This window comes from Diospyros lotus, chromosome 12, assembly GCF_014633365.1.
Source record: "Diospyros lotus cultivar Yz01 chromosome 12, ASM1463336v1, whole genome shotgun sequence".
In the NCBI taxonomy this organism is placed as follows: Eukaryota; Viridiplantae; Streptophyta; class Magnoliopsida; order Ericales; family Ebenaceae; genus Diospyros; species Diospyros lotus.
The window spans coordinates 11481538-11507338 of NC_068349.1; the positions used below are offsets into that span (position 1 = coordinate 11481538).

A 25801-nucleotide genomic window follows, 5' to 3' on the forward strand; every position below is an offset into this window, starting at 1 on the left:
GCTGGAAACTACCAGCACAATTGGGATTAGTCACAGCAAAGTTTGATGCATTGGAAAAGGGGCCTTTTGAATGGATTCTAAAGCTACGATCAGTGGCGGAGCCAAGGAAGAATTTTAGTCCGGGCCAAGGACTAATTTTAGTCCTGACCAAATTATAAAAATTATAATTATTCATACTAATATATATAAAAAAATAAAAAAACCAGCTGGGGCCAAGGCCCCAGCTGGCCAACATGTGGCTCCGCCACTTGCTACGATGACATGTATCACAATTTCATTGCTGTCTACCTCTTTGATTTTGGAGTTCTACTATAAGGCTAGAAAGCCTCAATGAGAGACTAACAGAATTGAGTTAAAAAGACCAAAATACTCTCGTCCAAAATATAAATTTGCAATGATGGCATTGCATAGCCTAGCCCAACCCTCGCCTCTCTCCTCTCTCCCATGGTCGTGCGTCCAACCCTCACCTCCCTCCTCTCTCTCTTCTTTCATGGCCGCGCGATCACCGACCTTCACTCCTCGCCTCTCCTTGTCTCCAGCGACGATTAGCTAGGTGAGACACGACGGTTGAGCGGCCATGAGAGAAGGGAGGGAGGAGGGAGACGAAGACTAGACACGCGACTATGGGAGAAGGGAGAGGAGAGAGGTGAAGGTTAGGCAAGGGTATTTGAATCTTTTTGACCCCATTCGGTAAACCCGTCTCTAAGCACATCCCGCAGCGTAGAATAATCCTTGATTTTGATTCAAATAAGAAGAACCCAACAACTGCTATGATGGCATCACAGGCTGAGTAGCTGCTGGTAGGCTCATCAATTAGATTACGATTAGAATTCATGTTGACACAGCTGTTTGTCAAGACGATTGCCACAACAATGATGTGATATGGGAACATCTTTACAATTATGACTCACTTTAACCAGAGAAAGTTCGTTTTTCTCTTTCTTGGAGCTAAAGATGAGCTTTCCTTTATATATGATGATTGTTGATAATCTCTCTTTCCATGATTCAGATCTTTTAATTGCTATAATAAAATTCAACGCCCAATCCTACTTTTATATATATATATATACACGTGTGTGTGCGCGGGCGTCTCAAATCCTCCTCCTGAGCAGACCTACGTTTGACAAAATTTCTAAATAAAAATTTAACATGTACATGGCAGCCTCCTCCATCTTACTTTACATTACATATCATCACACGGTTGATCAAGAGAGAACTGTGAGTTAAATTTGATTGATAATTCTCAAATAAGAAAGAAATCAAATGTGCTATAGCAAACCAACACTACAATGGGTAACACATTGTAGTGTTAAAATCACTGGTATAATTTGTTCCAATTACAATGACAAATTCATAATAAAATCTAAAACTAGAGCAGTTTCTCCACTGCAATATGAAGAAACCTCATAGGCACCGTATGGTTAATTATATGCAATGGGAGAGCAAAAGGCCGGCCTCTCTAACCCTGTGAAGAAAAGATGTAAAGGAGGGGCAGCCCATACAAAATTTTCTTTCCCTTCTCTTTCCTTCTCACTTTCTCCCCAGCATAAACAAGCAGAGCTCTACGAACCATGAAAGTTCTTCAGGGAACCCCTTTTACCAAGCAGTTGAAATTGTAATGAACTTGCTTGTAAGTTGTAACTTAGCACAGCTTGTACCCAGGAGGCGGTGCAGATTCACCCAACCTCGGCAAGAAGGCTTCCCTTTCCAGTGAAAGTTGAAGGCAGGACATAATCTTAACAAATGAAGCCCAGACTACAGGTGCACAGCAGAAGGCATAAGCGAACACAGCTAGAGCTCTCACAACACCATTGGGGTACCAAGGGCATGCCATAACCAAAAGCACCCCGATAATCCCAAGCCAGGGCACTAGAACTGCCAGATATGGAAGCAGAAAGGTGTTGACTGCAATGGAAGAAAGTGCGAAAGCACCTAGCAGGTAAAGACTCCAGCCAAGTAGTGGATGAACTGTGTGAGGAATTAGGAAGAACGGGAGTATATAGGCTCCAAGAATGGATGATATAGCTATCAACTTGAGACCGACTTGTATCAAAGAGATGCTCTTGCCTGCCCGGTGGTAACAGAGCTTAGAAAGGCTTGGCCGAGCTAGACATGAAGCAGCAACTATTCCAATGTAAAATATTGAATGGATCAGCAGAACAGGTATCTCTGCACTATAACTGTCGAAATACACAAAGGAATAGAATTGTTAAGATAATGCAAGTTGTACAGCAAAACTAGGATTGGTGGTTAGAAAAGCATTGTAAAAGCTCCTGGATGCAAGCACTAACCGACAAAATTCTCCAAGAACTAGGAAATATTTTGCAGAAAAACAATTCCGAAATTGTTTCCCTCCCCTCCTAGCTGACATGAAAGCTTGGTATGTTGTTTTTATATTCATTATTTATTTTCTTCATTCTTTTTTTTTTTTGGCTTGCCACCATACGAAGAATGTAGAAGGCAAACTACAGTCTTGGAAAAATAAAAACAAGAAAGGTATTACAAAGAATCTTGGACTGAACACCACAATTTGAAAGATTTCTTCCTTCCCAAAATCTGACAGCAAGCAGCATGCATGTAGGAAACCTGATTGTTGCTAATAAGCTTAGCAAGTGTTGGGAAAAATTAAGTGCTGGAATGAACACTTTTACTTTTTCTTTAAATCTGAGCTAGCAAGCATAAAGACAAAATGTAAGTGTTGTAATGACCACCTTTTTCCTTTTAGTTTCTTACTATCTAACGTTTGAACTGGTTAGCATCTAAAGGATTTCTCAGAAACAAAACTGTCAGCCAGATTATTTACTCTCTCTATTTGCAGTAATATAGAGCTAAGGTATTTGAATTTACCCAAGAGTTTGATGACGTCTTTCATGCCATTGCAGGCCTAGTGGCAATACAGGCCATGACCACCAATACCATGGCTTCAACCATGGCGCGCCTGGGAATGTAATCACGCTGTTAGGCCCACATGGTACACTCCATCGGAGCCTAAGATCTGGAATGAGAATATGATCAAAGATATTATGAGACAACCACAGTCAGTCTCCAAAACCAAAAAGGTGGAGAACTTCACACATGAAGTCAGATTTCCTACATGAGTTAAAAGAAGAAAATGAGAAAACTTCAAATAGAATTGCATTACTTACAGTAGTATGAGGCATCCATTTGATATCCCAATGGAAGTCTGTATTGTCCTTCAAGCTTGGTACCATTGACAGGTGGATGGAACATTGGTTGATCAAGCAAATCTGGAAAATAACTTCCAATAAAACCTTGGTCAGCACCATCTGGGTTGCTTCTCCCAATCTCCAGCTCATGCAGCATATCCTTGAACACCTCAATTGATGGCTGCAATTCCATATCCACAAGAATACCAAAAAAAAATCACAACTCCTATAAAGAAAGTGGTATTTGTATGCGTGGAAAATCAACTAAGGATTGAATCATCTAGATGCAGCCTAGCATGATTCTAGAAAACCATAACCCAGAATAACATGCGCAATCCATCCCTCCCACAAATGATACCCCATGCTGAGCCACAACATTCGGCCACCCAGAAGACAACATTCAATCTGCTCAGCTGGTATGGCAAATATCTCGATTGAGTGTGTGTTCTTAAGTAACAAATTCACTTGGGGAGGCTAGATGGGTAGACTGAATCAGGAAGTACCAGCTCTAGTACAGAAGCTAGGCCCATATCCAGTTTAAGTCATTTCTTAAAAAAAAAAAAAAAAAATTAAAAAAAACTGACTCTTTTTGCGTTTAATTTTTCTTCCCCTTTATTTCTCAAGACATTTAACAAGAAACTGTGAGAAATTGTATTAGGAACCATAATTGACAGAGATAGCATCTCCAAGCAGCAACACCTAGAACATGATTTTTACCAAGTAAAATTTGAGTAAAGCCGTCATCTTCATGAAAACCACTAGAAGGAAATCTCTAACAAAAATAAGCAAGAGGTAGATTTTACCTGTAGTACAAAAAGGCCAGTATGGAAGATGCAGGGATTAATGAAAACTGCACAAAACTGGCCACACTGGAATAACTCATCTGTTTTTCGGAGGAAGAGGTTGTCAGAATCAAGCATAACCACCCTGTCATAGTCCACTAGGCTCCATGCATAGAGTTTGTTCATCGTTAACTTGAATCTCATGTCAAAATTGGGTTGACTCTCATATGGATTATTCAGATTCTCCACCCTCACCACCCTTGCCCCATCTTCCTGTTCCCTGAAATCCAGAGTGGAAACTTCCAATTGATTTTTAACATTCAAAGAAACATCATTTTCTTTTTCTTTATGTATTTAAGCATTTTAGGAAACATCCAAAATGAATGATACATATTCTCAAATCAATAGTGTCAAGATATTATCAGATTAGGTCCCTATATGGCACATGTATTACAATTTGAAACTAGTGAAAAGGATTGAACATCACAATTTCATCGTGATTTGCTTCAAGCAAATCATGTGTGGGGTGTGCAAGCTCTTGTGTGCTTATAATGGGAACATATTCTTATTGGAAGCTTTTTTAGGCAGTAATTGCATAAATTATAGACATCAAGATTACTAATGCTACTTATCTAAGAGCTAGCTTAGATTATGAAGCCAGTCAAGAGGCAGGTAACAGCATCTTCAAATTGATTATGGATGTGGAGGGCCTGAAGCTGCTAGTGAGACAAGGAAATCTAACTAAAGCTGCATCCATAAACAAGATGGCCTCTTCTGCACAAGGTTTTGTTTGAAATTCTTTCTTAGCCCTCGATATTTTACCATCTGGTATATGTACTGTGGCCACTGGCAAACATGGCCATCAATTGGGCATCCTGAAACCAGTATCATATTTTGATAAGAACCATTTAAAGTTGAAGTTATGGACATAGTTTTAGTGCACGAGAAGGGATTAGACATCAGTGTCTTGGGGGAAAAGCACAACAAAAAAAACAAGTTCAACACTTGAAGAATGGTGGCAAAAGGGCAGCAAAATTCCTATTACCATTCTACATGCTCGTCATCCATACTTTTCAAATGTCCAACATTACATGTAAATCAGATGCAAGTGAAATTTCAGTATGATCCTACATAAAAATAAGTTTCTACAGTAGAAAAGTAACATGAAAGAAAGCTAATAAGTTAACTGGCACAAGAACACTGAGTGGCATCTAAATCTTCTTTCAGCAATTGTCAAACTACCGATGTTCAGTGGTTGGTACCCTGAGGTACAGTAGGAGGTTGGGATACCACTAATCATGGGCATGGTGCCACCGCAGATTATGGGGATGGAGAAAAACTAAAGCATTCTAAAACAGGCTGTGCAGAATGACAGCAGGTCAACATCCAATGACACCCATCTACCTATTCATAGGTAATGGTAGAAAAGACCTAACAATCCTCACACAAGAATCAGGTATGGGCTGCTAAAACATCTTACAGAATCTGTGATATAACTGGGGAAAGTTTCAAAATGCTAGGTGAGAGAGCCAGCCTTTGTGTGGGGATGTGTTCGGATATTCCAGGTCTCTTTCTCAAACTGGTTATTGGCATGGGTTCATAGAGGGATCATATCTGTGACAAGCCTCTAGCCTCCAGCCACCAAACCACCAGACCCCGGTAGTCCTAGAAGAGAAGGAGCACTTTGGAATCCCTCCTCGGGATTCTAACTGCCAAAGGAACTTTGCCTGCTTCACTTATGCAGTTAAAGGAGGGACTACATCATCCAAGAGAAAGGATGCTAAGGTTTTGGACCTAGGCAAGTGGGTCACAGTCCTACATGTATGTGTTTGCATTGGGCACTGAGGCAGTTACACATTAGATGCACTTAAAGTGAACTTCTGGCATTTGAGCAGTTAGGTCTCCAGGACCTTTAAAATTTCATATTTCCCACCTTCTGGGGACCCCATGAAAAGGGTTGCACATTTCAAGAAACTACAAAGAATTTGTTTCTATAAGAGCTCACTCAGAATTCCCTTACATTCTGAAGCTCTCGCAAAAAAATCCTGCATTAGTTCTTCTTTAAGCTTTCTTTCTGAGCAACTGATGGCTTGTACCAGTCCATCTCCTTGTATTCCTTCAAGTATTGGGAAAGGAGTTCCAGCTCCAAACTTGTCACTCCCTACTTGTCTAATCTGCAAGCAATCTTCTGAAGTCCTGTTGCACTGAAGACCAGCTTGGACAAGCTTGTCCCCGCTGTCTTGCCCTAGCCATTGTGGTTGAGCCATTGTGGTTCACTACCACAATGGCCATCCTTTCTCAAGCAGGCAAGGATACTGAAAAGCCCTCCTAGACTGAAGCTGTCTTTACTATAAAATTGGTGCCCCCCACATCAATTGCTCAATTTGCATTGGAGAGGGGATGTTTACTCATTAGTTTGTAGCTTATGAGAGTAACTCAGCCCTTATTAAGGGGATGGATCACTAGAAAGCCAAGATCATCTGCAACTCAGTGTGTTTCAGACTTATGAACACCACTAGGATCTTGACTACTATCAAGGGTTGCTGCTTTTTGAAGGTGATCATCCTTCACTTGATTTGCTCATTTCAAGATCAATCAAGAACACTTGAACTAACAAAAATCTGGTGAAAGTTACTCATCTTGACAATGGACTGTACACCTCATTCCTATATGTTCACAAGATCTCAAGGTGCTCAATGAGACAAAAATTGATATTTTCAAGGTCCAAAATGTTCCGACACCAAATGTGCAAGCATGGTGGATGTAAGAAACTTGTAAACTTGGAGGCTTAAAGCTTTAATTGCATGATTAATGTTCAATTCATTACTTATGTTTGTTTATTTGTTAATATCCAATGATCTCTTTCATAGATTCCTTCAGAAACTAATAATATAATACTTTATATACATATGAAATTTGTTTATTTTTGTTTACCAATATCTTTTAAAATAATAATACAACACAATTTGGAGCCAAAGCAAGCATAACAACAAATTTCACAAACATTTTCTAAAAATAAAAAAGAAATACAACTATAGTAATTGTGTTTGGGAAGCTATAGAGATAAGCAAAAGGATTTACATATGGTGTTTATAGTGGAAAAAGTTTATAATAAAGTTCCTAGAGAAGATTTATGAAGAGTTTAGAGAATAAAGGAGTCTAAATTGCTTGTGTAGAGGTTATTAAAGACATGTATCATGCAGCAAAAACACTTATCAGAACATGTAAAGAAGATATTGAGGTTTTTCCAACTACAATTGGATTACATCAAGGATCTATTTTAAGTCCTTACCCATTTGCCCTACCAAAGGATGAACTCACAAAACTTATCCAAGCATAAATGCCTTAGCATATTATTTGCAGTTACATTGTGTTGGTGGATGACACAAAAGAAGACATGAATACTGAGTTTAGGATATGGAGTGACACTTTATAATCCACAGGTTTAAGTACAATTAAAACTGATTGCAGATGTTGTGGTAAAACTGGAAAATCAAGTAATACAAAGAAAAAATTAATGTAGATATTTTGGATCAATCATTCAAAAAGATAGGGAGATTGTCAGATTGATGAGGACGTTACCAATAGAATTAAGGCAAAATAGTTAAAATGGAAAAGTGCATCTAACATTTTATGTGACAATAAGATTTCATCAAAACTAAAAGGAAAAATTTATAAAACTATAAGACCAACCTTGTTGACTAGTGCAAAATGCTGAGCTTTAGCTCCACTGTGTGCAAAATATGAGTGTAATAGAGATGAATATGTTAACGTGAATGTGCAGCCACAGAAGAAAAAATAAAATTAGAAATGCAATCATTTGTAATCCATATTTGACATAATGAATTTGTGCTACTTATTACTGAGAAAAAAAAACGAAGTGTGCTACTCTTTCAAGTGAAAGCAAGGGCAGCCACTTTAAATCTATGTGTTTCTTATTTCAATATTGTGCGAGTATTACAGAATTTATTTATGTGTTTTGACTTATCCCCTAACAAATAGAAATAAGCAATCAATCATTTTCATTTTTTGGATTAATAAAAACTTTCTCAAAAAGATGAAAACAGGAAAAAAGTGTTTTCATATTTCCATTTCGTTTTCATTTTTTTCTTCGAGCAACTAGAGCAGCCAACAACAACTCCTATGGGGACTCTAGTTCTTCACGGGAGGATAGGGAAGGGAAAAGAAAAAAATAAAAAAATAAACACAAAACTAAAAACAAATCAAAGTTATCAAGCCACATGTTAAATGACTTGAGTTTTCATTTAAATAAAAATGAAAACTAAAAACTCAAAAACATGAAAACCAAAACCGAAAACTTTGCCAAACCGCACTTGAAACATTACTTCTACTTGTACAATTGTTACATATTCTTAACCAAATTGCTAGTTTACAAAAGTTTTTACATAAGCCTATCACTGGGTATACTTCACCCAGACCCCATGTGATTTGGGCCATTTTACAAATAATCCCTGCGATTTACTTTTGGTTTTTCATATCCATATGATCAGTTTCGTTTCCAAACAATCGCTTCAGTTAGATCAAGGGCCCGTTGGGTCCGTTGCGGTTTTAATTTTGGTATTTTTAGTCCCAATTTACTTTCATTTTTCACGGACCTAAAATACCAAAAGTAAACCAGATATAGATGTCTGTGAAAATGATGACCCAAACTGAAACCGCAAGAGGCGTAGGTGGAATATTTTCTCCCTCATGAATTAATAAAACTAAATTTGCCACTTCTTCTTGGTTAAAGTTTGCTGTTCTATTCGTATCTCTCTAGCTTAACAAGCCTCGATGACCAAAAAAAAGAGAGAAGAAAAGAAAGCTCTCTTAGACCCTTAAAGATGTCCTGTTCTTCTTCTTCTTCCTTTTTTTTTTTTTTTCTTCTAAGTGGAGAAAAAATATGCCCTTTTACCAACTCAAACCTCACAAAAGACCACACGTCCACGAGTGTTGGCGTGACCAACTCGTGCGAGTTGAGGAATCTCAAAATCACTGAACTAACTGGATAACAAAACGAGCAATTAGCAGGCATGCCCAAGCCCAGATTTAAAAAAAAAAAAATACTGTAGCAACGAAGCCCATTCTAGAAAGGCAAAAAGGAAAAAGAAGGCAAAGGGAATCCCAATCAAACAACTTACAGAGCTTGGAGCCAACGGAGAGGAACGTCGAGGGAGGCAATGACGACGAGATCGGCGTCGACGCCAAGGCCGGCCAGAGATCTAATCATCACACGTGTCGCCACGTAGTACTCGTAGTCCCTCGGCGTCCCCACGTACATCATCGTTGCGTACGCGTTCCTCCGAAACCCCCTCGCTTCGCTCCCCGCCGCAACTGATAACCCCAGCACCACCGCCATCGCCGTCAACAACAAAAACGACAACAAAATCCTCAATCTCTCTCTCATCTCTCTCTCTCTCTCTCTCTCCCTCCCCTGCAAACAATCAAAATCACAATCCTCGAAGTGCGCTCACCGCCAGAATCTCATCCAAGCGTTTCCTTTCACAAGCATTGTGCTCTTTCTCCAACAATCCCAAACTCTTCCAGCGGGAAAATGCTGACTAGCGTCGCCGGGAAGCCGATTCTCTCCGTTCAAATGTATCCGCCCCCACCGTGCCTCCCGAGGAACGCAAGCAGAATGAAATAGAGAGAGAAGGCAGAGAGTCAGGGCTCGGCTCGGATAGCGAAGTGTCGTGTCGTGTCGCACAGAGACAGGGAGCGCGGTTTTTGTACGTACGGACAGTAGTAAATACCAAATACCATACCTATATATACAACCCACTTCTATACGGGAAAGCTTTTTTCACATCAACAACAATAATAATCAGCGGCTGTAAATAATAAAATTGCTCCTTCAATAAGACAAGATTCTATTTTTATGCCAACTTACGGCACCCCCACCAAAAGCAAGATAAAATTATTAGAGAAATGGGAATTATACGGCAAGTCTTGATCTTGAAGTGCCCAAGTTTAATTTGTTATTACAAGTGGCGTAGAGCATCAACGAAGCGGAGAGCGTGGCATGGCACGTACTGGCAAGCAAGGAAGCTTCATGGCACAGTGCAAAGCACCTCACCTTCTACCCCCATGAGAAGCTAACTTGACTTGGAGTTGGAGGGAAGGAGACCACCAACCCCCCCCTGTTTTGACACCAACAACAAAATGGAGATGAAGTCGGTACTTGCTGCCATCCTCCCACTCATCACTCTCTTACAATTTTAGACTTTATAAGATTAAAATGTTATATACCATATATTAGTGTTTGCTTAAATTAAATATGTTAAATAAGTCATGCTAGATAAATTTATAATGAGTATATGATTTACATCATATTGCTAATTCTTAATAAAATTAGTTCAAACCTCGACTATTCCAAACTGCTTGATTTAAAAAACCAACGTCGACGATTGATGGATGAACTATAAGATTTTATTATTTCTTATATATATTATATTATATTTATTGCAAAATAAAAAAAATTACATTTCACAATTTGGAAAGTATAAATATTACAATAATATGCTAAATACTAAATAATGCCTCAAATGATTATTATTATCTCAAAATGTTGGCAAATGAAAAATTTATTAAATTTATACAGACTTGTAGTTTACAAATTATAGCGTAAAATCAGTAATAATAATATGCTAACAGAGTATGTCTATAAAATTATCTCTCAACACATTTTTATTGCTTCAAATTTTTGACTAATGAACGCTTGCAATTTATTATATGAAATTTAAATATATGAACATATTATTCATTTGAACTAGCTAGCAAGTCAAGTCTTATGATTCTACGAGCTACACAAGTTACTCATAGACAATCTCGATTGTTTGATGTTTTTTATTAATATTTTCTCTTTTACATATTAAAAGAAAAAAAATAGAATTTTGCTTTAGTGCAATGTCAACATATGCAGCATATGAATTGTATACTTCCATGCATAACATTTAATTAATTTAAGCATATTGTATGTAACTTTGAAATTAACAATGAACCCTCACTTTGTTTAAGAAAAATTTTGTGAAAAATAACAGATTCTTTGGTAACTATTGATCCCTCGTTCCCTTTCCCCCTGTTCCCATGGCGCCTTGCTCCCTGTCCCTTTATTTGGCTGGTCTCCCAATGCCTCTTCTCTCTCTCTCTCTCTCTCTCTCTCTCTCACACACACACACACACACTTTATCTCTTGGTCCCTTGCTCCCCTGATCCCCATCCCTTGGTTGGGCCAGTCCCTCGTGCCTCTTCTCTCTCTCACTCTCTCTCTCACTTTATCTCTTGGTCCCTTGCTCCCCCTCCCTTGGTTGTGCCAGTCCCTCGTGCCTTCTCTCTCTTTCTCCTATTCTCCTCATTTCTTGCTTTGCTTGTAGCACTCAACAAATTGACAAAATGTGAAAGATTTCACTCCCCTTCCCCTTTTATAGAGTTATCAACCAACCATCATCATGAGAGCTAAGGGGTAAGAGGTAGGGTCGCTAGTAGTTAACCCACAAGTCCATCCACGTAAGCTCTCCTTTTTCTCATGTTTGGTCTTGGGGTAGCTTGCCCTTTCCCTTATGCTCCTTCTAATCAATGTAACATAGTTTTTTTTTTTTTTTTTTCTTGTCTAAATCAAGTGGAAACTCGACCGTTGTTATTGCTTTACACTAAGTACCATGCTTGCTCCAATGGATTCCCTAGCCAAGCATGAGCTCAGCTTGTATTACTCTTAGTGCCCATTTTAGGTTGATAGCCCATCTTGGGTTAGGTGCTTTACTTGGGTTGCTCAGACTTCTATTTCAATTCATGCTTAATCAACCCAAATTAAATCATTCTTTAATTATATAAAGATTTTTTATCCTTAACTCAGTTCACTAAAATTCTAAAAAAAAAAAAAAGAAATTACAAGGCATTTTTCCCCTTCAATTTGTCCTAATTTAAAGTAAAATAAATGAAAATGATTTGGTAAGAATTAAGGAAAACAATTGTTCACAAAAAGAAAAATAAAATAAAAAATTTGATATACTTATAAACTACGGGATAATCACAACTCACACCCATAAAATTTAATGAAACTATAAGTAATACCTCTATGTTTTTGAAAGTGACAAAAATCTTCTTTAAATTCTAAATACTTGTAACATTTTATCATTTTCATTCCTTAATTATGATTAACTTTTTAAAAATTTAAAAATATCCTTATTCTCTCCTTTTTAGCCAACATAATGTGACCAATAATCAGGGCCGGACCTTCCATGAGACAACCGCTTCAGGGCCCATGAAAAATTAACAATTTATTAACTATTTAGGGGCCCAAACCTCCCTCTTGTAGGGCCCACTGCCCAGGCCCAGCCGCCCACCCCCTTCTCTCTCCCTCTGCAAAGCTTCTCTACAAAGCTTCACCCTGCCCTTCTTCCTCTCTCGTTTTCGCTGCCTCTCTTGCTTCATTCGTCACTCCTGGCTTCCCATTCGCCCTCGTCGTCGGTGGCTCGCCCTCACTCTCCCCTTTCGCTGCTCTGTTGAACCGTCGCTCGCTACCTCTCTCTCCTCTCGCTACTCCGTCGCCAGTCGCCCTTCGCTCTCTCGCTTCTCGCTGCTCGATCGCCCTCGCCAGCTCGCCTCGCCCTCGTGGCCGGTGGTGGTGGCTCTCTCTCCGTTGCTCACTGCCTTTCTCTCACTCTGTGGCTTCGTCGCACTGCCTCTCTCTCGCCCTCCGTCGCTCGCCCTCGCTAGCTAGATCTGCATCTGCTTCAAGCCTTCAAATTTTATATCTGTTTCAAATCTGCTTCAGCCTTCAAGTTCAATCTTTCAAATTTCAGCGGTTAGTTGCTGCGATTTGGGGCCCATTTTTACATTTTGCCTCAGGGCCCCAAAATCTTAGGTCTAGCACTGCCAATAATGTCGTCTTACTCTTATGTCTTGCTCTTATGGCTACCATGGTTATTTCCTACTATTGTCCATTTCCCTAACATCCCATTCTCCTGAGCATGTTATTAAATTATATATTGAGGATTTTTGTTCTTTTGAAAAAAATAATTACTTTAACTTACATTTTTTATTTTTTATTTTTTTTTTACCTTAGCTCATCTAGTATTTTAGACAAGCCACCTCTTCGTCTAGTCAAGTAAGTTTATAAAAATGTTGCTAGAAAGTCCTAACCTTAATCCATCTCTAGATATCTTAATTATGGGTGCAAATTAAAGTTTCAATACATTTAAATATGATTAGATCCAACATAAATGGTATTATAATTATAGTCGTATATACTACTCTATACTCGTCTTTGATCTATCTTTAAGCTTAAGAGATCTATTGGGTCTTTTTTTTATATAGTCATTATTTGACATCCCATTAAAATTAAAATTTTAAAGCATGCAAATCAATATGATTTTTTTATTTTTTTTTTACAAAAACTAGAGCACCCATAAGTCTACCTCAAATATAAATATTGACCTAAAAAGATACGATTTGACTCTTCAAAAAAATTGTATAAAATTGATTGTTTACGATTCGCTTTTACCATAACATATTTCAATCTTTTGAGTATTTGACTTATCAAATATCTATATCTTCATGTGAACCATACACCATTAGAAAGATTATCAATGAGTTATGACATATCCAAAATTTAGTTGACTTTATTAAGTTTTGGTCTTCCCAAATTTGACTTAAAGTTAGTTGTGATTTCACAAATTGACTATACCAGGTAGTCCTACGAAATAGATCATTACTTTTTGCACACAACTAAAATTGCGGGGAAACAAATTTTTGTAGAGACTAGACTTTCAAAAATATCATGTTTAATTTTCTTATATTCTTACACATCTTCTAGTGTACTAGTAAATTATTGAACTAAACTATTGTGCAATAGTGTGTCATTTCTAGTGTTTTGGACTAACTTTATAAGAAAATACATAACTAATTATAGAAAGTCCTTTTCAGGTGATTCTTTCTCCCAAAGTTCAATAGAACATTTTAGTTTTTTGAAAAAATATACTTTTGTGCATAAATATAAATTGTGTATAAATATAGATTAAAGTCCCATATGAAGGAAAAATAAAAAACAAGATAATGAGACCCTATTTTCAAGTTATGAAATGATAACTTTACCACATATGGTAACAGTCTAAGAGTTTACGAGCCATCTAAAATGGTTCATTTTACAAAACATCCTACTTTTAGGATTAAAAAAGCTTTGAAAACCTATTGGTGACTCTCATAAGTTTTAACTATATGAACAAACAGAAATAAACTACATACGATGTCATTTTACATGCAAAATTATAAGACAATGCATAAGTAAACACCAGTGGCTCATAGTCTATGATGTAAAAATCTACTAAAATCCTAAAATAACATTAAAATACACGAACACTCATCTTCTTTTACTCTTTTTACTCTTGAGTTTTTCTTATCCATTCAAAATACTTATTTCATCCATGCACATTTGAATGTCCAAAGTAAGTGCTTAACACTTAGTGTCTGTAAGAAAGATATTTTTTACACGATTATTTAATGAATATGAATATTTTCCTTAAATCTTAATGACCCATAGAGAATAACATTTACAACCTTTACAAAGTTACCCAACTTGCAGAGTTAATACTATTATATCATATTTTTCGGGAAGGAGTTATCCCAGAGAAAAAGTAGTCCATGGGGAAGTAGTTCTCCCATGAGGGTTCTCCCAGTTTCTTATAAATACCTCTCACGCTATAATCTTTTCAATCGAGACAACCTCTTGGGGAAGGACATGGAAGACCATTCTCCTGTACAACCTTACCATACGTTGTCTCGCACAATGTGGCCTACCTTTGACAGGCCCTTGTTCCTTTGGGGGACCATTCCTCTAAGGGGGTTTCTCATGAAGGCACTTTTTCAAGCTTAACCTCGAGACAACACTGTGTGACAGGACAACGTCACATCATGTGGTTGGGGCAACATTGTCTTGCAACCAGAAGAACATCACATCCCCTGTGCATAGGTGCCACGTGTCCCAGTCACAAACGCTATAAATACCCCTCGACCTTTATATGGGGGGAGGGATATTTTTCCTTCTTCTTGAATCTTTTTATCCCTTATTCTATGAGACATTTTTTTGGCTTTTAGACTCGTTTTCAACTAGTTTTTCCTTTCCAACCTAACATTTGACATCCTATAAGCGCTCAAAGCTCTAGTTCACCCAGAAGAAACCCTCTTCCTCCTGACTCGATCACGACAATACACAACATACTATTGCATACTTTCCACTACATCCAGACTTCACTTTTTGACTTAAACATCAGATGGTTTGCATAGATAAAATCTCTATATGGCTTTTAACTTACTTTTACCTTGCAAACCATTTCCTCCGTGAAAATTTTCTCAGACAACAAATTGACTCTCTCCCAACACTCATTGTTTTTTATCAGGCTTGCCGACTTCTTGATAAGATTTTTTTTAAAACAAATAAATGTTAATTATTGTATTGAGACAAGAATAGTTATCTAGTGCAACTCAATAATTCATTCATGGCAAAGGATACATGATTTTAAATTGAGATTAATTAACAATTGAAGAAATTGCAACATGATTTTAAACTTCACGCATACTTATATTTTTTAAATGCCAAAGATGACGGCTTCAATTATTTCAACTCTCGTAATTTTTCATTTATTTTTCTCTTAAATAATTGAAGTACAATACGCAGGTGCAGAGCCAAGATTTACCGTTAATGGGGGTGAAAAAGAAGGAAGAGGAGGAAGTTGGGAGTGGGAGCCCTAATGGGGTGGGCAGTGGGCTTGACTCCCCTTGAGCTGGGCCTTTTTAAAAAATGAGGCCTAAGAGATAGGCTTATAATTTTTTTTTTTCTGACCTCAATATTATTATTTTTTAATAATATAAATTTTTAAAAAAAATCTGTGGCCCAGTGGGGCCAACTGTCCCCACTAGGCCCCATGTGGCTCCGCCGCTGACAGTACGCCGTGTTTATAATGCATAAATAAAAATTCGAGAGCCCACAAATACTGAGGACCCCAAAACCCTCAAAATCTCCAAATACGGCCCTGGCCGAAACCCGAATTCGCTCTCATCTTTAATCGGAACCAAATCTAAAACGATCGTCGCTCGACAGCATTCCGGAAAGCTAGCCTTGGCAGCAAACTCAACTCTAGAATAAACAGAAGAAGAAGAAGAAGAAGAAGAAAATGGAAGGAGGAGAAGAGAACGGGGCGGGGAAGAGAGAGTTATACGCACTGCTACACGTATCGCCAGAAGCTTCCGACGAAGAAATCCGAAAAGCGTATCGCCAGTGGGCCCAGGTCTACCACCCCGACAAGTACCAATCTCCTCAGGCAATCTTCTATCTCCCTCTCTCTACAGATATATAGTTGTTTGAATGGATTGAAGAATGGTACTGGGTTCGTTGACTTCTCGTTGAAACTCTCTTGTGTTGCAACCTTGAGAAACTGTTCCGGATCATTGATTTAATGCGCCTATCAGTTTTCTGAAAATTACTGGATGAGAGAATAAGCATTGATATTGAATTCAAGTATCTACAGTTGCTTGCATTTGTAGAATAGCAATTGAAACTTGAACTCCTGTACATAGTGGAAGTGGTCCTACTAAGTTCTTGTTGCGACAAATGCTGGACGAGGATATCTGCTTCGATGGAATTAGCATTCTTGTTTTCTCTCTGGTTGTTTGACTTGTTTACATTCTTGCTTCTGTGTTATATTTAATAAAAGCTGATTAGAGGGAATTTGTTCCGGATAAATTACACTGGTCTCTGTTTTATCTTTATTTCATTTGTATTTGCTTTTCCATCCTTTTCCTTGCTGGTGTTGGAAGAAGACTCTCTCTTTCTCTCTCTCTCTCTTCTAAATAAATGGAAAAGGTCTTATATTTGCTACTATTTTGTAATTACATTCAATACAATTCAAAGATGCTATTGTATCATCTCAGTCCAAAATTGTCAGCTTAACTTGTTTAGTTTCTGGGGAAAAACTGGTTTCCTTCTAGGTCCATTAGATGTATGGATTTTTATTGGGGCCTGTGCAGGGTGGTGGGTTGGTTCATTTTCATAAACAACAATTGAGAAGGAGAGTGCAAGATTAAGTGTTGATCTTTATGCTGCCGTTTTAAAAAAATTGAATTATTTAATCTCTTCAGTTGCAAGAAAGATCAAATGGAACAGCTAAACATTTTGCTATTCTGTTAAATGCTAAAGAGCAAAGACTTTATTTGAATGGAACATTTCTTTTGCCCTGATTTAGATCCACTGGTATGGCTTAGTTGATTACTAAACTTGACAAGAATTCTAAGTATCTGGTTTGAAGATTCCTACTTTTACCACGTTAATTGTCTTCTATTTTTAATCATTTATAGAAGTGGTAGAGCCCAAAATAATTATGAAATTCAAGTTGTCTAAATATATAGTCCCACAAACATACTACATTATACTTATTTTGGTTCATCTATGACTGTATTTAATGCTGGGCTTAAACAACCAATCTTTTGTACTTCACCACCTACTCTAGGACCATGGTAGGTTGCGGTACCATATGATACGAAACTCCTATAAATGAGGAGAATCTTCCTGTTAATGGCCTCAACCATTATTACAGTTCTTGGACACCACATCGGAAGAGAAGGGTCTGAATGTCTAATTGGATAATTAATTATTGCTAGTTTCTCAAAGTTGTTTTTATTGGCCAACATTTTTTGCTTGGAGTTTCAATTGATTCCTGAGTTTACCTTCTGATTTCAAATGAAAGTAAACAGCTAAAATTTTTTATTGCATGATCGTTTCCCCAGATGAAGGAAATTGCCACCAACAACTTTCAACGAATATGTGAAGCTTATGAAATCTTATCTGATGAGAATAGAAGGCAAATATATGATATATATGGCATGGAAGGATTAACATCTGGTTTGGAACTTGGTCCTAAACTGAACAAAGCAGAAGAGATTAAGGAAGAACTAGAAAGATTACGGCGTAGGAAGGAACATGAAAAGATGTCTGCTCATACCCAACCTTCTGGTTTGATTCTGGCAAATTTGTCTTTGCCACAGTTTCTTCAAGGTGGTGGCATCGTTAGAGGGTATGTATCTCCTTTGGTATTCATTGCTTCTTCTTCATCTGGAATTTGGGACAAGATTATGCATGGTTGGTAGCTTCTCTATTCATGATGTATAAAATTTATTTTCCTCAAGTATTTGAAGAGAATGTTACACCACTTCGCAAAATGCCTGAAACTGAGAAATGCCACATTGCTTTTATATGGTTACAAGTTTTTCTATTTATTGCTTCTTTTTCAAAATGAGGTCCAAACTGAGAAGTTTAACACCCTCATAAACGGTTCAAGTTCAACTACAAGTCAGGTTGAAGAATAATACAGCATGATGTTTGTAGTGAAAAGATTGAATGCATGAATAAACTAGAATAAAAGAAGTAGTTTGTGGTGGTTAAGAGGTAAAGGGAATAAAAAATTGTGAATGTGGTGATTAATACAAGGAAACTAAGGGTTAATTTCAGGAATTGGGCAGCCAAATTGATTGATTTACTTTCACTGCATTCGATCAGCAGAATTCTAATTCTCCACTAACAAGAGGATCCTAGAAAGAACCCGAAGTATTCTATTATTGAATTCTACCTGGCTTTGTTATCACCACAACCTGTACATTTTTGGATAACACAATATGTAAATTTGTATGTGAGGGAGAGCTGGGAGGGCAAAACTGTTTTGGATTTTTGCCACAAAATATGAACTCATAATAGCTAATACTGGGCTTAAGAGACGAGATTAATACTTAGTCATGTGCAAAAATGGCTTATCAATTACTCAAATAGACTACTTTCTTATGAGACAAGAGGACCTCTATGTTGCACAAGGATTGTAAAGTTATGCCAGGAGAATGCCTAACCAGTCAATATATAGACTTATGGTCCTTGATGCCCATATAAAAAAATAGAAGAGGAAGAACAACATGAAACAAACCCCAAGAATTAGGTGATGGAATTTAAAAGCTGAAAAACAAGCTATTTTTAGAGAAAAAGTATGTGGCAGAAGAAATTGGACTTTAGGGGAGAGGCTAATCAAATGTGGATTTAGATGTCTATTGCTATCCAAAATATGGTACAAATGTGTTAGTTCTGTGATTTGACAAGGGGGCTCTTCTAGAATTATGGAAGAGGGAAGAAGAATGGCAGGAAAGAAGAAGAATCGAGAGAGAGAGTTGTAGAAAAATGGAGAGAGGGAAAAGATCAATGGTATAATCCTCACATGATCCCCATCCTATCGAAATAGCTTTATTTATAGGCTGCTTACAATCTAGAGAGTTCTAAGTAACTAACTCTCTTCTCTTTTTGTTAGTAAACCCAAGTGGCTATGTGCAACTTAGGTTACTAATTACAATAATGCCCAATGCTACTAATTACGGTGATGCCCTTGGAATTTAACAACCCCCCTCCCCTTGAACTATTTCTTGTCCCCAAGAAATCAAAGAAGCCGTGCCACTTGGGGGTATTGTTGGACTAGATCTGGCAGGTATTCCCATGTGGTATTATTGGGGTGCAAGTGTCCACTGCTCCAAGACTTATGTGAAAGGAATGGAATCGTTGTAAAACACCCTCTTATCTAGCACTGCTAGAGGTTCTATTTCCACGATGCTATCTTCAACCAACTCAGGAACTCCCCTATTGATTGCATCGGTTGGTCCCACTGCCTTCTTGATAAGAGACACATGGAACACTGGGTACAATCCAACCCCTTCTGAAAGGGTCCTACTTTAGAAGTGATTTGCGTCGGTAGTTGTAGTTTGTAGGCTACCGATCCTACTTTAGAAGTGATTCTGAAAGGGCCATAATATTTTGGGCTGATTTTAGATATAGGATTGTTGGAAAATAATTGTTGTTGAAACCTTTTGACCTTCAAGTAGACTTCCTCCCCTACCTTAAAGGATCTGTCAGTGCGGCTCTTATCAGCCATCCATTTCATCCTTTGTTGAGCCATTGTGAGCTCCCGTTTAATGACTTGCAAAACCTCCCTGCCTTGCCTTTAGGTACTGGTTAGTTGAAGTCTCTATTGCTGTGTAACGCATAACAATCGGAATAATAGGGGGTTGATACCCAAATAGTGCTTCCAAAGGGGGTTCTCTTGTGAGTTGCGTGAAAATTAGTGTTGTACTACCATTGTGCCAATGCCACCCACCTACCCCAACTTCTTGGTCTTGTGAAGCATAGGCACCTCAAATAAGTCTCCAAACACTGATTAACTCATTCTGTTCAGCCATCAGTTTTCAGATGGTAGGTTAATGACAAATGTAACCCTATTCCCAGCCCCTGGAACTGAGTCTTCTAGAATTGGCTTGTAAAAATCTTGTCTCGATTTGAGACAATAGCCCTTGGCAACCCATGTAACTCAAACATTGAATCCATAAGCTTTCTAGCCACCTTTGTGGCAGTGAATGAATGTGCAAGGGTAATAAAATGGCTAAATTTAGTCATCCTGTCGACCACTACCAGGATGGTGTCAAACCCCTCAAACTTTGGTAAGCCCTTCACCAAGTCCATGGAAATTTGTTCCCAAGCTTGGGATGGTATTTCCAATGGTTGGAGAAGGATCGGGTAGGGCACTTGTTCATGCTTGCATCTTTGGCAAATGGTGCACTGTAGCACATAGTAACATCCTTCTTCAGCCTCGGCCAGTAAAAAAGTTGTCTCACCCTTTCATAGGTGACATTCAATCCAGAATGGCCTCCTATGGGTGAGTCATGCAATGATTGAAGGATGTGTTTGTTCAGTTGAGCTTCCTCCCTTATGACCACCCTACCTTGGTATCTTAACAACCCAGCCATGAAGGTGTAACCGGACTCATCTTGGGGCTGAATTTCCATCTTGGTTAGGAGCTCCTTAATCCATATAGTTTGTTCATAGCTGCATGATATACTTTGTACCCAATCAGGGACCATGACTGAGATGGCATGACAGCTATTTAGACTCTCCCTTCTTGATAATACGTCTGCCACCAAATTCTCCTTCCCATTCTTGTATTGTATGACATAATCAAACCCTATTAATTTAGTGATCCCCTTCTGTTGTAACTGATTGTGAGCTCTTTGTTGTGAGAGGAACTTGAGGCTCTTGTGGTTCGTCCTTATAGCAAACTGCCTGCCCTCTAGATAGTATCTCCACGTCTCTATAGCCATTAACACAGCCGACAATTCCTTATCATATATACTACGTCTTAAAGTGCTTCGGGGTTAGGGCTTGACTCATGTAGGCCAACGGTCTGCCCTCCTGATGACACCTATCCTTGTATCACAAGCATCAGTTTTCAAAATAAAAACCTTAGATTGAGCCAGGATAGGGGCTTGAGTCATGGCTTTATTGAGTGCATCAAAAGCCTCCTCTACTTCAGTTCCCCAGCAGGTTAGATAGGGGTTTGCTTAACACCCCATACCCTTTGATAAACCTTCTGTAGTAGCCTATGAGACCCAAGAATCCTCTCAGCTCCTTTAGGGTTAGAGGCTTAGGCCAATGTACCATGGTTGCAATCTTTTGGGGGTCAGTGCTCACCCCCTCACTAGTGATGATGTGGCCCAAGTATTCGACTCTTTGTCTTAGCAAAGGTGCACTTGGACCTTTTCACAAAGAGTTGATGAACCTTGAGGATTTCTAATGCCATTCTAAGGTGAGTCAAGTGCTGGTCTAGGTTAGGGCTATACACCAAGATATCATCAAAAAATACTAGTATGAATTTTTTAAGATAGGGGAAAATATATGGTTCATCAAGGCTTGAAAGGTTGCAGGGGTGTGTGTTAGTCCAAATGGCATTACTAAGAACTCAGAGTGTCCTTGATGGGTCCGGAAAGCTGTTTTTGGGCAGTTATCAGGGTTCATCTTAATCTGATGATACCTCGATGTGAGGTCCAGTTTTGAAAAGAAGGAGGCCCTTGTAAGTTCATCAAACAGATCCTCTATCATGGGTATTTGGAATTTATTTTTTATGGTAATAGAATTCAATTGTCTATAGTCCACAAAAAACCTCCACAATCCATCCTTTTTTCACTAGGAGAACTGGGGAAGGAAAGGGACTTTGATTGGGCTGAATGAGGGATTTGGCTAACATGTCCTTAACCAATTTTTCGATTTCAGCCTTTTGCACAAGTGAGTATCGATAGCCTTGAAGGTTAATTGGCTCACTGTCTGGCCTTAGATGAATAGAATGGTCAAGGAATCTATGTGGGGGTAGGGTTGAGGGTTTGAGAAAGACATCCTCAAATTCCATTGTCATGTACCTAGGAGTATAGGAGGGTCAATGTTGTAATAGGAATATAATAATGGGGATAATCGTGTAATAGGTTTATAATAACTGTTAGGATATATTGTTAGCAAGTGGTTAGGTTGTTAGAAGGCAATGACGCCTATATAAGGCTGCTGTTAGGAGTTTGTTGGCATGCTTGAATTGAATGAAAGAAACTCTAATTCTCTCCCTAACATTTCTCTCCATTCTCCCTCAAGTTCCTTCCCCTTTCTCTTAATATCTCTCCCTCTTTCTACTGATTTTCCCCCTCTACAATTCTGATTTCTTCTCTCAATTCCTATCACAACCCTAACTAACCCTAGGGTTGTGACAATTAGTATCAAAGCAGTCAATCCTTGGCTGTGATTTCAATCAATTCTAGGTTGTGACTTTAGCAGTTCTTATCTGAAATTCAAAGTCCAGGCGAGCTAGGCTAATTTCCGGCAGTTCGCGTTCAAATTTGCAATCAAAACAAGAAGTGTTGTTGTAGTCGAACAAGGAAGGAGAAGTAGAGCCGTGATTGTGACTTCGATTCAAGTGAATTCCAGAGTTCCGATTAATTCCAGTAAGTGGTTCCGGTGATTTTCGGCTAAGGATCTGGAAGTTTTGTTATCAGTGCGTAAGATCCAGATTGTTAAGGCGTGCGATTGAGGCTAGTCCAGATTCTTGAATGATTGATGATCAACGGCAATTGCGATCATAGGCGAACAATTGGCCGACTTGGAGTGTTGGACGGTGATTGGATGTGGAATCAGGACTCAGCGGAATTGAAGATGTTGACGAATGGTAGTGAATTTTAATAAGTCTTGCTCGGAATTGGCGTGCGAAGGAGAGGCCGATGGTGATACCGAGTTGAATTTGAAGTCCAAATCAGAGTAGCGCAGTAGGTATGGGAAGCTGAGGTACAAGCCATCACGGCTTGTGGTCTGGAAGAGTTGTTCGGCTTTTCTTGGAAGCGAGTAGAAGGTTGACGCTCAGCCGCGAATTGCAGTAAGTTTGTTCGAAGTTGTTGGGCGAAGCAATTTCGACAGATTTGGGAGCCAATTCATAGATTACTGCAGCCATCGATTCTCAATTCCAGAGAATTTCGTTGGTTGCATCACAATTGATCAAAGGAGACGAACAGCCCAGGTGATTCTGAATCGGAAGGTGTCACAGAGCGGGCGATTTGTAAGGGGTTGAGCTGAGCCAATTATATCACAAGAAGTTGCAAAGTCTAGCGATCGTGGCGGCGAAACAAGCCAGGCAGCTTTGGCGATACCGAATTTCTGATAACCTCTCGTTTGAATTTGAAGGTGAAAAGGAGCGAGCGAATCTCAGAGGCCAATCGGAAACGTGTTTCAGCGACTCCTAGAGCAATTCCTTAGCCTTCGGTTTATTCTTCTGGTGCAATTCCAACAATTCCATAGAGTTAGGCATTGGAGATAAGAGAAGCAACAAGGAAATTTCTGAGTAAATCTCGGAATTGATTCTGACGCAAGAGGAGGTGTGTGTCGGTTGATAATTAAAGGTGATGTGGCCAAATTGGTTCTGATCTATTTCTAAAGGGATCAAAGACTGTCTCACAGCAGCGACGGAACCAGCAGACTTCAGCTGTTGCAGTCGTGATTCAGGCTTTTTTTTTTGCCATGACGAGCAAAGCCTGCATGAGACCATGGGAGCCTAACTGGCAGCAGTAGGATGCTGCATTTTCAGCTGGAGGTAGACATCAGGGGAAGTTTGGCCAGGAGCCTTATGCATGGGAAAAGAAGTTGGAGACGGGGATCAGCCAATCAGACAAGGTAACAAGAAGTGTGGTACATGAATCGAGCAAGGAATTCAGTTGGATGCTACATGAACAATTGCAGGAGTTTGCAATGATACTTACTAAGAAGTATCATTACAGCTTCCCTGCAGAATTCTTTGAGGATTATCATGGGAGTTTTAACAAAGAGGATTTCCTTAACATAGAGCAGCCGAAGAAGGAATACAACTACAAGTTTCCAGCAGAATTCTTTGACAACCCGAGAAGGAATGTTGCAGATGATCATTTTTGAAAATTCTAAGCAGAAGAGGATGGATTTCGACAACTTTTCAGCAGGAGTGAATTCCAGTAAGCTAAAAGAAGAAGATGTTGCTGATGTGGAGGAGAAAACTGTTGACAGTGAGCTTCAGAAAAATTCCAATGAATGAGATGAAGATGTGGCAGCATTGCCGACAGGGGCAGATGGTTTAATTGCTAAGGAACCTCTTGAATCCCTTGAGGGAATTGAGGCACAAACTATTGGAAAACCTTTCCCTAATGGCGATGACTGACTGTCGGGGGTGACTGATGGGGTTGACTATGTGCCCCAATCCAAGGCTGGAGATGATACTAACGATTTGGACTTTTTTGGCAGTATTGGAGAATTGGACTTGGGAAAAGATAGCTTCCCTTATTGTCATTCTGGAGGATCTATTAATTTGGGTTATGGAGAACATCCTCATGGGGAACAACCATCTCGAACTCTATTCATAAGAAACATAGACAACAATGTTGAGGACTATAAGCTTCAGTCTACTATTCAAGCACTCAAATTTGAATCTGAAGCCACTGAGATCAATCTGGTTGCCCCTATTGAAGTGCTGGTCCAAGTTATGCCGGTGACAATTCTTGGAATCCTAAGAATAAAGAAGAAGAAGCCTAAAAGGAGAAAGAGGGAAAAAGAGATTGAACAGAAAATGAAGGTAGGAGTGGGATGAAGAAAGAGCAGCTAAATGATAATAAGTTTCTTGGGGACAAGAAACATTTTAAGGCGGAGGGAATTGTCACGACCCTAGGGTTTAGCTAGGGTCTAGGAAGGAATTAGGAAGGATTTGGGAGGGAAACGGGGGAGAATTAGAGGGAGATATAGAGTAGAAATCAAGAGAAATGAGAGAGAACTAGGAAGAATGAGAGGGAGAAAATATGGAGTGAAAATATGAATTCACTATATTGTTTCAGCATACATTTCTCTACATGCTATGGCCTATTTATAGACTGTGCAAGTAATAGAATATTGTAGAACAGCACCTATGTGCACTATAACAGAATGAATAGCATCTCCTAACCAACAATTGTAACTAATGGCAGCATTGCCCCTCTAATTCCTCTTGGGTCATGACAATTTCCCCTCCTTGAAGGTTTCTTATCCTCAAGAAACTTGTTATCATTGAACCGTTGTTATTCATCCGATGCCCATCTTCACCAATTGTTGTTTTCTTCGTCTTTTCTCGTTCTTCTCTCTTATTACCCTTTTCTTTTGCTTTCTCTTTCCTTCTTTCTTAACAGAACTACGACTAGCGGCAAGCCCAAGTCCAGCCATCCACCTCTTCCTTATTGCCATTGAAAATGGTTCCAATGGAGCTGTCAATCCTGTAACCATCTCATTTCCAGGCATAAAAAGAAATTTAAACTTCTCTTTAAGCAAATCAACCTTTTTTGCAGCTGCTGTCCTGTTTTGTGTGTCCATGCCAAAGACATACGTATGAGATGTTCCAAACAAGGTGCCTGGTGCAATCCTTTCCTCCTTCTCCACAAGTACTTGGTAAAGAGACCTTTCAAGCTCCTTCTTCTGCTGCTTCTGGA

General features: G+C 38.9%; 2 protein-coding genes across 5 annotated transcripts in view; one reads left to right on the forward strand and one right to left on the reverse strand.

Annotated features, from left to right (window-relative positions):
- Positions 1-1240: 1240 nt before the first annotated feature.
- LOC127787410 (putative glucuronosyltransferase PGSIP8) lies at positions 1241-9707 on the reverse strand. Its single transcript, XM_052315447.1, has 5 exons — positions 9091-9707; positions 3971-4229; positions 3147-3348; positions 2848-2995; positions 1241-2180 (listed from the first exon to the last, which is right to left on the reverse strand). The coding sequence occupies exons 1-5, from the start codon at positions 9354-9356 to the stop codon at positions 1643-1645; spliced, it is 1413 nt and encodes a 470-aa protein (XP_052171407.1). The 5' UTR covers positions 9357-9707; the 3' UTR covers positions 1241-1642.
- A 6236-nt stretch (positions 9708-15943) lies between these two features.
- Positions 15944-25801, forward strand: part of LOC127814215 (chaperone protein dnaJ 13) — a 96936-nt gene continuing 87078 nt past the window's right edge. For all 4 annotated transcript variants that reach the window (XM_052355574.1, XM_052355573.1, XM_052355571.1 and 1 more), the window contains exons 1-2: positions 15944-16263; positions 17726-18012. In XM_052355574.1, coding sequence (XP_052211534.1) covers positions 16117-16263; positions 17726-18012 — 434 coding nt within the window. In that variant the 5' untranslated portion in view covers positions 15944-16116. The remainder of the gene's footprint in view (positions 16264-17725; positions 18013-25801) is intronic.